Source organism: Vicia villosa, linkage group LG6 (assembly GCF_029867415.1).
Source record: "Vicia villosa cultivar HV-30 ecotype Madison, WI linkage group LG6, Vvil1.0, whole genome shotgun sequence".
In the NCBI taxonomy this organism is placed as follows: domain Eukaryota; kingdom Viridiplantae; phylum Streptophyta; class Magnoliopsida; order Fabales; family Fabaceae; genus Vicia; species Vicia villosa.
This window is the reverse complement of record NC_081185.1, coordinates 4,690,397-4,706,350: the sequence shown is the minus strand read 5'-3', so window position 1 is coordinate 4,706,350 and position 15,954 is coordinate 4,690,397. Positions and strand designations below refer to the sequence as shown.

Here is a 15,954-nt window from a genome sequence, read left to right as displayed (position 1 = left end):
TCAAATACTGCAATCATGAATAAATATGCATTCAATGAATATATCATAGGTTTTCATAAAAAACTGAATGTATAAAAAATATAAAGTCTCACAAAAAAGAAGAAAAAGTCTATATCAAATGGAGTACACTGTATTTAGACTCATCCAAAAAGTTTATTTTATTTATAATATATTCACTTTGATTTTATTTAAAAACAGAATTACTTTTTAAATTTATTAAGTAATTATTGTATCTAATCTATTATATGACCAAATACATTGAATAGTATTTAAAAAATTAAAAAATATATTTTTTTTGTATATAAATAAAAAAACAATATATCATCCTCAATTCACTTAATCTAAATAAAAATATAAATAACATTATAAAAACTGTTAAAACAAATAGTAATATATTTAAAAAGAATATTGTTGTCAGATGAAGATATTTTCTTTATTTAGCTATTAATATTATTATCAGCAAAAACACAGACAAAAGGAAATATAATATATGATGAAATATTTTAATATATATTTTTTAAAATAAATAAAATATAACATATAACAAAATATTTGAATTCTATTTTTATTGATTAAAAAATATAATGTCTAACAAAAGAGAAAGTATATATATCAAGTATAATGTATCTAGACCCATAAAAAATCCAAAAGTTTATTTTATTTTTTAATGTATTCACTTTGATTTTATTTAAAAAATTCTTTTTTTTTTAAATTTATTGAATAGTTAATATATTTAATCAATTATATGACCAAATAAATTAAATAATATTTAATAAATTTTAAAATTTTTTTTTTACATATAAATAAAAAACAATATTCACTCTCAATTCACTTAATCTAAATAAAAAAATAATATTATAAAGACTACTAAAACAATTAGTAGTAATATATTTGAACAATATTGTTGACAAATGAAAATATTTTCTTTATTTAACTATTAATATTATTATTAGCAAACTCGCAAACAAGAGATCCAGCGGTGGATATAATTTTTCAGATTTCGTGTCCAAAAAAACAAAGAAAATAAATAAATAAATAATATTAAGACAAAAAATAAATAAAAGCTTGTCCATAAACATTTATAAACAGGAATCAAACGGTAGAGATAAATTTTCAGATTTCGTGTGCAAAAAACAAAAGAAATAAAATAAATAAACAAATAAATAACAATTAAGACAAAAAATACAAAAATAATAAAAAAAAGCTTGTCCGTAAAGAAAAGGGTAGAATAAATATAGGGTTTGGGTTTTCATTCATTTCATTCCCTCATTCTTCACTCTCACACCTTCTTCACTTCTCTCCCAGATCCTTCTTCTCCACCGATTCAACCAGCCATGGCGAAAGGTCCTGGTCTCTACACTGACATCGGCAAGAAAGCCAGAGGTATAGTTTCTCTTTCTCTCTCTCACACACTCGATGATTCTGTTGCTTGAATTTTTCGATTTTTTTTTTTTTTTGAAATTTATGGTTGATTGATGAAATTAGTGATGATTTTTGCTTGTTTTTGTAGATCTGTTGTACAAGGATTATCACAGTGACAAGAAGTTCACCATCAGCACTTACTCACCTACTGGAGTTGTGAGTTGATTTCATTTTTTTTTTTTTTAATTTTTTTCTCCATTTTTTAGTTTGTTTATTGAGTTTTGTATTCTGTTAGTATGAATATAATGATGTTAGTAATGTTAGTATAATCAAAGTTTAGTTGGAGGATTTGCATGCTTTCTGATGCTTTGGCGTTTTGATGTGTGTATTTTTTATCAATATGCTGAATGGTTTGTAGATTTATATGAGCACTGTTTTCTGTGTGATTTTTAGTTGAATGATGGGATTGAGCTACTGGCCGCTTCAATTTATTCGAGTAAACAATGATTTCGGTCACTGAATGTGTGATTATAACTATGTTTTAGTTGTGTTTAGTTGAATATGTTTTTTTGGTAGTTAATTTAGTGCTTGATTGTGTTTTTCTTTGACCGATTTTATTTATGAAGATTCAATCTGAAGAGAATCTAGAGATGTTTGCAATTTAAATACATTTAGAGACTATAGTGTTTGTTTGCATTTTTATTTTATAACCTAGTTTAAATTAAAGTGGATTTAAGATTTAACCATTTTTTAGATTTTAGAAATAGATTTTCCGGATTTATTGTTTATTTTCATGAAAATGTATACGGTTGTGTGTATAGTGTGTTACCATCAGGATTGTATATTATAATAGTAGTTAGAGTGAGTAGAAGGAAAAACATTATACAAGAATTTCATTTTTATCTCTGGTGATTTGCATTGCTGTGTCCCTACCTATCACTACACTACATCACTGCCCTTTTCATTGAATATATGTTTGTGTTTAGTTATGCTTTATAAACATTTATTATTTGTAGTTTGGCATTTATAGAACACAAATTGATAAATGCTCGCTAAATTTTGAGTTTGAACTCTGTTTATTGTCCACTTGTTGATGGTATAAAGTTTCAAAACCTCTGTTTGGCAATTTTTGTCCTATACTCACTTTTTATCTTGTCATACAGGCTATAACATCCTCAGGAACCAAGAAAGGTGAACTGTTTTTGGGTGATGTTAATACCCAGCTGAAGAACAAAAACATCACTACTGATATCAAAGTTGACACAAGTTCTAACGTGAGTTTAACATTCCTGTTTCAATATTTATCATTCTCTGCTATTAGCAATAATGTCATATATACTTTTTTTCTGATTTGCATGCCTTGTACAGAATTGTAAAACCAATAATTGTGATGGATTCTTGGTTTACCACCCTGGATGATGTCTCCAAAATATTCTGTTTGTTGGTTTAATCATATTTTAGGATAGCATGTAGAACTATTACCTGCAACATTGAATAGTTTGACAGAGATCATATACATAATCATATTTTATCCGAGATCTAGACATAGGTAGCAATCCATTATATACTTTCATTTTATATTGCATGATAAACTAATTCGTACACATACTTATACATCATTCTATGTTTGCTAGGTTTAATTAAAGTGCTGCTTAATTTATCAAACATTGGTTGCTGAGTCCAGATCAATTGTTTTTAATAGAAAATTTCAAAACAAATATTTAGATATATTTTTTTAAACTTACACATGTCATCTATGCATGTTAAAAAATGTCTGGCTAAGACTAAGATTGCAAAATTTTGGGTCTCTTTTAAGGATCTGTAGTCTGTGGTTGATCTACCTGTTCTCTCTCTTATTGCATCTTTCTGTGTACAAATGACATTGTTCCTTTGGTATATTAAAGTTTGTTTAAATTTTGATTCTTTTGTTTTGAACTGTGTTTTCTTTACATGTAAAACCAGACCAAAAGTTCTTGTACTCTTGGCAGTTAAATTTAGTTTTATCTTAAATTACTCTGACCTATTTATGACCTTCATATTCTTATGATCAATTCACTCAATTCTGATTAATCTTGCACAATCCAGCTTTTCACAACTATCACTGTCAACGAACCTGCTCCAGGTGTGAAGGCTATTTTAAGCTTCAAAGTTCCCGAGCAAACATCTGGAAAGGTAAGATAATCAACCATTCCACTTAACATCGTTGTAATTAGAAATTTAGAATTTTCGGATAGAAGAGCTCTTGCATCGTATTCCTTCGTGGAAGTAAATTGTTTGTTCTGTTTCATGAAACAGGTGGAACTTCAATACTTGCACGAATATGCTGGAATAAGCAGCAGTGTTGGGTTGAAAGCAAACCCAATTGTCAACTTTTCTAGTGTTATTGGAACTAATGCTCTTTCTGTTGGTGCTGATCTTTCTTTTGATACCAAACTTGGTGAGCTTACCAAATCTAATGCTGCTGTGAACTTTGTCAAAGATGACTTGATTGGGTCATTGACTCTGTAAGTAACTGTTACTCCTCTGTGCTTGAGTTTTTCCAGTCTAGTATCATTTATTTTGCCCTATAACATGAATGTCAGCCATTACACGTGGTAGTTATGGAGTGCTCAAATTAATCTATTCCACACATTTACAAAGTTCTCAATTAGAGGCTATTGCAGCACTTCAGCATAGCAGAATTTGAACAAAATGCTGTTGTTTTCTAATGTGCTATGTAGAACAGTGTTTCAAATAAATGCTATAGCACTGTAGCATAGTCGAATTTGAACAAACCACTATTTTCGGCGATGAGCAGCAATGCACATTTATTTTAAGAGTTTTTTCCTGTTATTGTTTTTGTGTTGTTTGATATGTGGGTTTATATGCATTTTGATGTGATCTTCTCTTGTGTGCAGAAATGAAAAAGGTGACTTGCTGTCTGCTTCATACTATCATGCTCTTAACCCGCTGTCCAACACTGCTGTTGGTGTTGACATCAGTCACAGATTCTCAACTAAAGAGAACACCTTCACTCTCGGCACCCAACATGCATTGGATCCATTGACCACAGTGAAGGGTCGCGTCACCAACTCAGGCAAGGCAAGTGCACTTATTCAGCATGAATGGCGTCCCAAATCACTCATCACCATCTCTAGTGAGGTAGACACCAAGGCTATTGAAAAGAGTGCCAAGATCGGATTGAGCTTGGCTCTCAAACCTTGATTTAGTTTTGATCCTTCCTGGCAAGAAACTGAGGTGTAGGCTTTAGGAAGCATAGTTTGTCGGATTGATGTTAGTTCTCTTCTTGGGTAAGAAGTGTTCAAGGTGTTTTCTTTGCAGTTGAGCAATTCAACCTTGAGAAAATAAATAGGTTTTTTATGAACCAAATGTTACTCTTAAATGCCCAAAGGCAAAACATGCCTCGTTTATTGAATTGTGAATTGGTACTCTTTGAGTTTTGACAGCAAAAGTTTTAAATTTTCTGGTATTTTGGTAAATCTTTTGCAGCATTTCTTATATATTTTGTGGTATGATGATGTTTGTTTATCTCCTAGCATTCCCGTGTCTTCATTAGGACTTGAATGCTATGGCCTGAAGTGTAGTCTTTTTCTCATTCCTAAGAGGCATGTTTCTGGAAATTACATATAAAGCGATTGCGGTATTTTAATGGTTTTTGAAAATGTTGGAATGTGAGCAACCAAAATGCTGCATCATAGCTACATGTTCAACCTAATTGTGTTGCTTAGCTTAACATAAGTCCAACTCAAATTGCTTTGCAATGCAATTTTGGCCTTATGATTTACAGAAGTTTTGCAGCTTAGATTTAAATATGAGTTGGGCAATCAACCACCTAGAAACAAACAACCTAACAGATGAAACTTGGTTACAATATGGTCCTCAAACTAGCACATCTTGGAGAATAGCAACAGACTACATATCAAGATAAAAGATGTTGGTAATATGGTCCTCACGTGATGAGTTTTACACCTTTTGATGTTTTTTGTTTTTATCGAAATGCACTAAATGTTTTTGTCTATATATTAAAAAGAATATTTCTAAAAAATTGAATTAATATTTATAATATTATATTTGTTTTTTGTTCGTTTTTGTTTTTAATGCACAGAATTAACATTCTATAACTTTTTGTTAAAGAAAAAGGGGCCATCCAACACTACATGAATTATCATTTAATGTAATATCTATTTATAATAATATATTAAAACAAAAGCACATCATTGCGATAGCACTTCAACTTCATTTATATCACATTACTTTTATTCTTTATATCTCAAAATTCATATCCACTTCTCATAAGTTTAAAAGACATATTAGATGAGCCCCCAAAAGCAAGGTGCGTATGATTTATCCGTTAAACAACTTATGTTGCCTAATGTTAAGCAATGGGATAGTCAGGTGATAAGAGTGGTTTGATTTTACAGCGGCCGAAGAAATCTTACATGTCCCCTTGTTGGAGGAGGTTGGGGAAGATCGGATTGTCTGGAAAGAAGAACAAAATGGAGTCTATAGTGTGAGGTCTGGTTACAGATTATGGAGGAGGTCACACATGAGACAAAGTGTGGGTAGGAGGGAGGAGGATTGGTGTAGTCTCTGGAATATTAAAGCTCCACCAAGAGTCAAACATGTTTTGTGGAGAATTTGTACGGATTGCCTCCCGACACGTAGTAGATTGCGTCAACATTATGTTCCTTGCCCATCTAATTGTCAATTTTGTGAGAATAGTATTGAAGATAATTGGCACGTGTTCTTTGGTTGCAGTTTGACTAATGGGTGTTGGAGATCTTCAGGTTTGTCATCTCTTTTAGACTCTCATACTCAATCTTTCAGCGATGTCAAGTCCATTATTCTTGAAATTTGTAGTACAGAGGATAGAAAAGTGGCGGGTAGATTTGCAGTTATGTTAGATGTGATTTGGAAAAATAGAAACGATCTTATTTGGCATAATGAGAGTGAGGAAGCAACAAAAATGGGGTTGCTTGCGTTTCATAATTGGCAGGATTGGTATAAGGCCCAGAAAGATCTAGATAACGAGAATGTCTATGAGCACAATCTGGATTGGCCCCCGCCATCGGAAGGGTGGCTAAAGTGCAATGTAGACGCGGGTTTTAATAAGCGGAGAGGTACTACGAATAGGGGTTGGTGTGTGCGTGATGACACTGGGAATTTCATCTTTGCAGGTATTGCTTGGGATATTGGCACCCTTACTATCTTAGAAGCTGAAGCCTTGGCCCTTAAAGAAGCAATTCAAGGAGCTATATCTTCGCAGCTAGACAAAGTTATTTTCGAAAGTGATTCCCAACGAGTGGTTCAAGCCATCGACTCTAATTATAAAGGCGATTCTGAGTTTAGTTTAATTATCAAGTCCATTAATAGCTTGTTACAAGCGTTTCTCAACTTCGAGGTGAAGTTTATCAAACGCCAAGCGAATTCGGTTGCTCATTCCCTTGCGAAGGCGGCCAATTCTTGGTCTAGGCGTAGTTTCATTCATTTGATTCCTCCTTGTATTGAACAACATTTGATTAATGAAATGCATTGAGTTTGGTTTTGTAAAAAAAAAAAAAAAAGACATATTATTTTTTTTTTGAAAGGTAACCAAGGCAAAAATAAGTTAACCTACCAATTATTTTCTAAACCACTAATTTAACCTACCAATTATTTTCTAAATCACTAATTTAACCTACCAATTATTTTCTAAATCACTAATCATTTTCCTTGCGATGATTTTTCAATTATAAAAAAGAGAGCAATCGCTAAAATATTTCAAGTTTTATTTTAATTTAAGAATCTATTTACAGAAGAGGGATTCAATATTCACTTTAAATAAATTATTCTAACAATACTAAAATCACTCTAACTAAATATATTTTATCAAATTTCAAAAATAAAGAGACATTTGAATCAAAACACAATTTTTTTTTTTTTTGAAATCATAGCAACAAAGGTAATAGTTGAAACAAATGTTTTTAGTGTCAAAATAGTTATTGCAAAATTTTATAAAGGTTATACCACAATTATTCCAATTAAATATAGGGAAATGCTAACTAAGTGATTAAAGTGGTAAGTTTTTTTAAAAATAGTGTATTTAATGCATTGAAAATTGAAATATTGACTTTTGTAAAGAATTTTTTTTTATTTAATAAGAATGCCCCGGAGGCACTCGTTACTCGTTAGCATGACCCTTAAATATATTCTATCAAATTTCAAAAATAAACACTTGAATCAAAACACAATTTGTTTTTTTGGTTTTCTAAAAATCATACTAATAAAAATAATAATTAAAACAAATATTTTTAATATGAAAGTAGTTATTACAAAATTTTAAGTTACTATCACTATCCGTTAATCTAAAAATTTGATAGAGTATGGAGCACTATTTATAGCAATATCTATATATTTCACTACTACATTTTTCATATTATGAAGAACAAATAAATTAAAGGTAAAAATATAATTTTCTTTATTTCTAATGAGTACCAATATAGTACACGAGAATAAAAAAATCACAAGTAATATTTTTTAAATTTATTTAAATTTGCAAAACTAAATTTTAAATATCACCCTTAGCTAACTTACAAAGCATATATTTTTTCTTTCAAGAAAAATGATTTTTTTAATCCAAGAGCATTTGAATAAATTGACGGGAGAGTCTCTTCCTTCTTAATCAGAGATCCTAGGTTTAAATCCAATCTTAAATATACAACAGTGTTAAATCTCTTAGAAAGAGTTTCTCTTACCAAAAATATCTTCCATTTACAAACATGTTTTTTAGATCATATTTCGTCTAATTGAAGATCAATAATTGTAATGAACCGAATTTAGACGATTTAGTTATAAATTACAATGCACAGATAATCCATTTTGAACAAGCAATTAATCCAACACTAAAAATAACTTGAGGAATATAATAACTACAAATTAAATCCATAAATTTAAACTCCTTCAAAGTATAATAACATTTGATTACATTAATAAGTATATATACTGATGAGTAAGTAAATATCTATGAATCATAATAACAACATGCACTCATTTTCTTTACAAAGAATACATTCTGAAAAGGTGGAAAATGTATAACAAATTCACAACCAATTGTCAAAACACAAGCACTTTCTGTAAATCAAATGAATAGAGAATCGAATTATCGAGCGAAAATCACAATTCCTATCCATTAGGTTTAGGCGACTTGATATAATGACGATACGGAGAACCGTTTTGACCGTTTGGACTCGACAATATCCTCATAGGTTGATGACCCTTCTTCGATGAAGATGTTAACTGTGTTTGCGTACCGTTTTTTGGCATCGACATTGTACGATCTACTCGCACGACTTGAAAGTGATACGACGTGATAGCCATGTCTTTGAGATTTTGAAGAGGCTTTAGAGCATGAACAACTTCACTCATCATAGGTCGGAGTTTTGGGTCACGGCTAAGGCATTGGGCGGCTAGTTGGGCGGCTTTCTGTGCTCCTTTGATTGAGAAGTGACCTTCGAGACGAGGATCAATTATCTGGAATAATAATCTTCGTTCTCCTAGTACAGGTCTCGCCCATTCGACAAGGTTGTGTTCCCCGTTCGGTCTATTCTTATCAACAGCTCGTCGGCCGGTGAGCATTTCAAGTAGCACTACGCCAAAACTATAGACGTCGCTTTTTGATGTCAAATGACCTAAACAGAATCACGAGTTCACGTCAAAATTAAAACTGATCGCGTGCAACACTACAAATCTTCGAAAAAATAGGAAACAAAGTGACAATAATTATTTGTAACAGTATCATTTCAATGTTTGTATTTGTTTTACGACGAAAAATTCTTCTAACTACTATAATTAGATTTACAAAATAAACAATTTGGTATATGAAAGGAAAAAAATGTATAAAACAATTAGCAACTATTTATCATTTATTATGTCAATTCCTTACAAGGATACAAAATCTTAAATTTGTACTAGGGAAAAAAGAGGCTTAAATTTATGACAAGCTATAGAACTTATACATAATAACTTCTAAGATAAGTGATTATGCTATAAGCTCTTAATTAAGTTGTTTATCAAAAGAGGGCCTTAGAGTAGGAGTGGCAAAACGAGTCCAGCATGCGGGCATGCCCGTTTTGCCCGCACCCTCTACTACGGCCACCCGCCCTGCCCCACTTTTTAGCAAGCTTTTGCTGGCGCATGCATTAACATAAATTTTGCAACTTTTATGCTTTAGGAGTGCATTGCGGGGCGGGCCAAGGTTTTGGACTCGCAACCTCTATTATGCCCGCTCCGCCCCGTTTTTTTTTGGGACAGACATGCCTGTTTGCCAGCCCTACCCTAGAGTGTTGATCACATTATGAATTTTAAAATTTATGAAACAAAAAAATAAGAGAGGAAACTAACCGGTCATTACATACTCCGGAGCGGCGTAACCATATGTTCCCATAACTCTTGTTGATATATGTGTATTTTCACCTTGGGGACCGTCTTTGGCGAGTCCAAAATCAGAGAGCTTTGCATTATATTCCTAAAAAAGTAATTTTTCTTTAATGTTTTGAAGTTGAGGAAGAGTAGGAAATAATTGAAAACATTTTCCCATAACAAACTCACGTACCGCATCTAATAGAATATTAGATGTCTTGAAATCGCGATAGATTATAGGCCTTTGAGCTCCTTCATGGAGAAAATGAAGTCCTTTTGCTGCACCGAGTGCAATTTTCATTCTAATCGCCCACGGAAGAGGCAAGGACCCTTCTGCACAATTCATGGTTGTTACCAGAAAACAATAAATATCCTTATGCATACGAATTTTTAAAAGCCTATGAACCCGACAACGTATTTGGATTTGCCGCGGTCACAAATCTCACACAGTCAACACATCAGTGGCCGTTGGATCGAGATCAAACAGTCCAGATTTCAGGCTCGGTATTTTAGGAAATGCCAAAATCTACTTGTTTATTGCATTGTTCGATCTCGATCCAACGATCACGGCTGTGCTGACTGAATATACAAAAAAAAAGTAGTATGGTTAATATCATACTTCTGAAGAGGTGGTTCTCCAAACTTCCTCGGGGCATAAATTGATAAACCAATAATCTTTGATCATCTTCGATACAAAAACCAATCAATTTAACAAGATTTGGGTGAACAATATCACCAAGAATGTTTAACTCAGCCTGGAAAGGAAAACAAACAAAATTCAAGAATGTTAACAAAAAAAGATAACGCAAACAAAATTCAATGAATGAAATAAAAAGTCGAGAGAAAAAGGTATATAAGTCTCATTCGTACAAGCCACTCTTTGTGACCCTGAAGTCCATCATGGTTGAGGGTCTTGACCGCGACGGTAAGTCCAGTACCTGGTTTCACAGGTGCAGTTCCGTTCTCTTCAATCCAACCTTTGAAGACACAACCAAATCCCCCCTCACCAAGAAGACTCTCGGGTCGAAAATTCCTCGTTGCCATCTTTAGCTCAATGAATGTGAATTTTCTCAAATCAGAAGAAAACTTCAACTCCTCACTAAACTTCGGAGTAGAAGGGATACTTTCTGCATTACTAGTTGTCGACGATCCCGGAGGAGCACTCCTTTCCCCTTTGCTTCTCTCATATGCAGATGTTTTATCCCCTAATAAAAAAAAAACACTTATTATCAGTTAAATCCAACTAAAAATAAGCGCTTATTATGCTATAAGCACTTAATTAAGTTTTTCCAAACATAGTCATAGTTCTACTAGCCAAAGGTAATGTAATGCACAACAAATCATTGTTTTGAAACTCAATTGTTTGCAAACAAGCCCTCCAATTTCCTTTATTAGCAAAATTACAAGAAAACAAATTGCATCACTTCAACTAACTCACAACCTAACTAAAGTTAACAACTCAAAGATAAAACTAGATAGACAAAACCAAATGGCCAAAATATCACTGAATAAGTGGGATATCGTGGATTCGAATCCGCGCTAATTAGATATCACTGCATAGCTACCAACTGAGCAGACTTAACGAGACTAAAATCAAATCTTTCTAATTCTACCTAACATTAATGTAAAACAAAGATCATTTCAAGAAACTAAAGAAATATTAGAACATAAAAAGGAAAGAAAATTACCACTATAAGCACTTGTGGTGCCACTTTTGGAAGAATCAACTTTTGATTTTGAAGGTATACACTTTCCAAAGCAATTAAATTTAACACAACACCCAATTTCCTTCTCATCATCACCACCATCCTTCTTCATCTTTCCCTTTGACTTCTTCCCTACATCCAAACTACCTGCTTGAATTGCATTATTCCTAAACCCCATCTTCCAAAAACACTCAAATTTTTTTACATATTCAAAATTCACCACAAAGTTTCAAACTTTAGAACAGAATTATAAAATTAGACAAAAATAGAAAAGACCCACTTCAAGAAATCTTACAAGGAAGTGAAATTTAGAAACGTCCTCAAAAGAACAAAAACATCATAGTATTAGTGAAAATAACAAAAAGGATGAAACTAATGACTAAAACAAAGACAACCCAGTTGAGGAAATTGAGTCCAAAGAGGATGTATGTGGGAAAGAGAGAGATTGAATTAGCATTTGCATGTGAAAGAGTTTTTTATTTCAACAACGGGCAGGACGGGCAGGATTGAAATGTGAAAGGGAGAAAGCGGGCAGGACGGGCAGGAGAGAGAAAGAGACAGCCATTTGCTTTTCTGTGAGAAGAGCACTTGCTAGTTGCTACTTTCCTCCTAATTGTTTGACTTTCATTTTTGCACTTTAAAGAAGATAATATTATTTTTTCATGTAAAATAAATAATTCAATTATTAAAATGAAAATCATGTGTTATATTATTTCATAATTTGATTGATATGCATGATTTTGCTGCTTATCTTTTGTACAATTTTTTCTCTATTTTTTTTTTAAGTAAGTTTTTATTTTTATAATATATAGTTGTCAAAAAGTAATGCGGGGTATCTCTACGTGGATGGAGATGACCAGAAAGTTTAGTAGTTTTCTATGGTGTTAGAATTTGTTTACGGTGATGGGTAATCATGTTCGGTGATGTTATTGGTCAGAGAGAGAGAGAGCACACTCACATGAGTTGAGAAACTTTGAGTTTATGCGATATTTTGTGAACATTATGATATGTTCCTTCCTGTGCTAGGGATGTGATATTTATAGAGGCTCTAGGGTCAGGAGTTAGGGTTTCCTTGAAAATGATAACCTCCCACTTAGTCAGTGGTGGATCGTTGAATCTCTATTTTCTAGAGAGACGTGGATTAACCGTCTGACCCTAATTTTTCTCTAAACGAAGAATGTGTTTTCCTATGTTTCCCATGACTGGACGAGTAGAGAGCACTCAGTGCGAGATAGTCCGTAATTGTAGACGATAAGTGGGAGTCGCCTCTCATGGGTGATTGACCTTTAATAAATATATCACTATACAATCCATCAAGTACAAGGGCTTTGATAAAGTGTGAAGTGCTTTAAACGATAGGGGCATCCTTATGATGAAACCATAAGGATAAAACGAGACTTCGATATAACCCTCAGATAAAACTTTAAGATAAGTATCTTGGTCAGACTTCGGTCGTGTCTCTTGGGCAAGACCATATGATGGACATTGTATGAGGCGACAAGTCTCTCAGGAAAGACGGTTGGATAAGCCTGTTTGATAGGACTCTAAGTCTGTTAGGCGAGATTAACCGTCTAACCCTAATTTTTCTCTAAACGACGAACGTGTTTTCCCATGTTTCCCATGACTGGATGAGTAGAGAGAACTCAATGCGAGATAGTCCCTAATTGTAGACGACAAACGGGAGTCGCCTCTCATGGGTGATTGACCTTTAATAAATATATCACTACACAATCCATCAAGTACAAGGGCTTTGATAAAGGGTGAAGTGCTTTAAACGGTAGGGGCATCCTTCTGATGAAACCAGAAGTTTCATATGCGAGATTATATGTTGAACCCGTCTGATGAGACTCCAAGTACTTTAGGAGAGGCGTTGAGCCCCTCAAACGAGACTTCAATATAACCCTCAGATAAGACTTTAAGATAAGTATCTTGGTCAGACTTCAGTCGTGTATGAGGCGACAAGTCTCTCAAAAAAGGCGTTTGGATAAGCCTGTTTAATAGGACTATAAATCTCTTAAGCGAGATTATATGTTGATTTTGTCTGATGAGACTTCAAGATCCCCTGTGAATAGACATGGCAATAAAACCCAGACCCACGAGTACCCACCCGAACCCGCCCCGAAGATGACGGGAAAAACCCGCTTTGACTGGGTTTGGGTTCGGGTTTGGGTTTTCCCCGATTAGAAAACATGGGGATGGGTCGGGTAATGGGAACACTAGTACCCACCCCGAACCCGCCCCGTTTATTTCAATATGTACATTATTATTTATATTTCATAATTTATATCTAATGTTTTAATAATTTGATTTGTATTTATTATTTTAAATATTTGAAATATATGTATGGAATTTTTTGAGATTGTTTTATTTTGTTATTTATAATGTAATTTGATTTTTGAAAAAGTAAATATTTTTATTAAAAAAATTGATTTTACGAAATACATGGTGGTGGGGTGGGGATACCCGAACCCGTTAAGGACGGGTTTGAGTTTTAATTCCCCATCCCCGTTTGGGTTTGGGGCGAGTAACGGGGATTGATTGGAGATTCGAGTTTGGGTTTGGGGGAGGTAAAAACCGTCCCCGACCCGCCTCGTTGCCATGCCTACCTATGAAACAAAATCATTTCTCAACCATCCTTAACATCTCATACAGAATCTGGCCATATATCCTCAAAACAATTACCCAATTATAAAAACATTTTGAATCATTACAACGTAAAGTACCTCCATCTCATCAATGTGAACATGAACCTTCACCTGAAAAAACATTTGATACCCTTAACTCTTCAAAAGTCAGTTTTCAGTTCACCATACTTCCAATGAAATGTTCATGAACACTTAATTATTTCTTTTGAGAAACTTCAACAACATCCTAAATCACCATTAAATTTAACCAATTATAAACAACCACCAAAAAATCTAGCAACCCTATTATAATTTCAGACTCTCCACCTAAACCTCATTGAAGCACCACCCTTCTTTAGTAGATAATGAAGAAAAGAAAAAACTTCAAAGATTTAGGGTTAGTTTACTAAAATTCTTTTAACCTATTGTTATAGATAATAAATAATATTTTTTATTAATTAATTATCAAATTTAGTGCAGTTCAAATAAGTTGAACGTTACTAAGTATAATTTTTTTTATAATTTATATGAAATATTGAGATGTTACATGTTTGCTTAATATAAATAAATGTGCATGTGTTTCCTACTAATAATAATATGTAAAGCATGTTTCTATTCTCTAACATTAACGTATTTTGCTATTAGTAAACATATTAAATTTGTATTTATCAACCTCTGTGTACTCCATAATCACAAATCTCCTAAATAAAGGTATTATTAACTAGCACATTTCATATCGTTACAAAAAGTATTGTGTTTGATTGCTAATAGTAATGTTTGAATGGTGAAGATATTTTTATCTTTTAATCATATCTACACCAAAAATATATAAATGCAAATGATTAACTAAATGACATTATTTTCTTATTATTTAACTATAAGGACCTTTGCAACTATATTTTTAAAGATTTTCCCTATTGCTTGTGAGTAGAGCTGTCAAATGGGTCGGCCCGACCCAGCCCGCTTCGGCCCGATGGGCCAACGTATTTTAATGGGCTGGTCCGGTCCAGCCCAATTGTTAAATGGGCCACATAAAATGAGTCCGGCCCATTTTTTAAAGGCCCGTGTGTAACACCCCTTACTAACCCCGCGGCAATTTAAAACAATTATTCAGAGTACATGAAATAAGGGTGCCACAATTCATAATATATAAACATCATTCAGTCATGTCATGCATTCACTGAGGTAATCATCATAAATTAAAACGGTTCATGTTAACACAGTGGAAATTTATCAAAAACGGACTAAGTTTAACATCTTCAAAACTTATCCTTCAAAACATCAAAACATAACTAGAGTCATAATCATAAACTCTAAACAATCGCGTCCCCAGTGTTACAACTATCAGAGCATGACACCTGACGCTACTAAAACACTGACTCATGAGCTAATCCTCACCGAGTCGAACAGCCGCTATCCTCAATCTGAAAATGACAACATGTAAGGGTGAGTCTCATCATAATTAACAAATGTTATAAGGTTATAAAGCCATAACACATCACAGTTGTATCATTCACCCAATTGTTTCATAAACAGACATTCACAACAAGCAAACCAAAATCAATACATCATTAATATTTACAACACTGGAATACATCCAATCATGTTATAAATTATGCATATGTATGAACTGACACTATGCATGTGGTACCAATCATCATCAAATGGGGATAACCCATGACCGATCCAACATCGTCCAAGATACGGCCCTGCCAGCACAGATTCCACACGATGGGAATCATGCCCTTCACTGATCCAACACACCCTTATGGATACAGTATCATCAATGAACATGAATGAATGCAACATATACAACATACTTATACCATCATCATCATCATCATCAACATCATCATCATCATGCA

The 15,954-nt window shown here is 33.2% G+C and overlaps 3 protein-coding genes across 4 annotated transcripts; 2 read left to right on the top strand and 1 right to left on the bottom strand.

Annotated features, from left to right (window-relative positions):
• The first annotated feature begins 1,226 nt into the window (after positions 1 to 1,226).
• On the top strand, positions 1,227 to 4,831 carry LOC131608780 (outer plastidial membrane protein porin). The gene is made up of 6 exons (XM_058880320.1): positions 1,227 to 1,383; positions 1,511 to 1,578; positions 2,526 to 2,636; positions 3,448 to 3,534; positions 3,658 to 3,866; positions 4,260 to 4,831. The coding sequence occupies exons 1-6, from the start codon at positions 1,335 to 1,337 to the stop codon at positions 4,564 to 4,566; spliced, it is 831 nt and encodes a 276-aa protein (XP_058736303.1). The 5' UTR covers positions 1,227 to 1,334; the 3' UTR covers positions 4,567 to 4,831.
• A 1,077-nt stretch (positions 4,832 to 5,908) lies between these two features.
• LOC131611066 (uncharacterized) lies at positions 5,909 to 6,898 on the top strand. Its single transcript, XM_058883192.1, has one exon. It carries the CDS (start codon positions 5,909 to 5,911, stop codon positions 6,896 to 6,898), a length of 990 nt encoding a protein of 329 aa, XP_058739175.1.
• A 1,513-nt stretch (positions 6,899 to 8,411) lies between these two features.
• LOC131608779 (serine/threonine-protein kinase PBL34-like) lies at positions 8,412 to 12,063 on the bottom strand. Of its 2 annotated transcripts, none has more exons than XM_058880319.1 (6): positions 11,448 to 12,063; positions 10,630 to 10,964; positions 10,379 to 10,514; positions 9,953 to 10,089; positions 9,742 to 9,865; positions 8,412 to 9,029 (listed from the first exon to the last, which is right to left on the bottom strand). In XM_058880319.1, exons 1-6 carry the CDS (start codon positions 11,641 to 11,643, stop codon positions 8,524 to 8,526), a joined length of 1,434 nt encoding a protein of 477 aa, XP_058736302.1. In that variant the 5' UTR covers positions 11,644 to 12,063; the 3' UTR covers positions 8,412 to 8,523. The 2 variants fall into 2 exon arrangements, with proteins under 2 accessions (XP_058736302.1, XP_058736301.1); XM_058880318.1 differs by having other exon boundaries at positions 9,953 to 10,092; positions 11,448 to 12,062.
• Between the last annotated feature and the right edge of the window lie 3,891 nt (positions 12,064 to 15,954).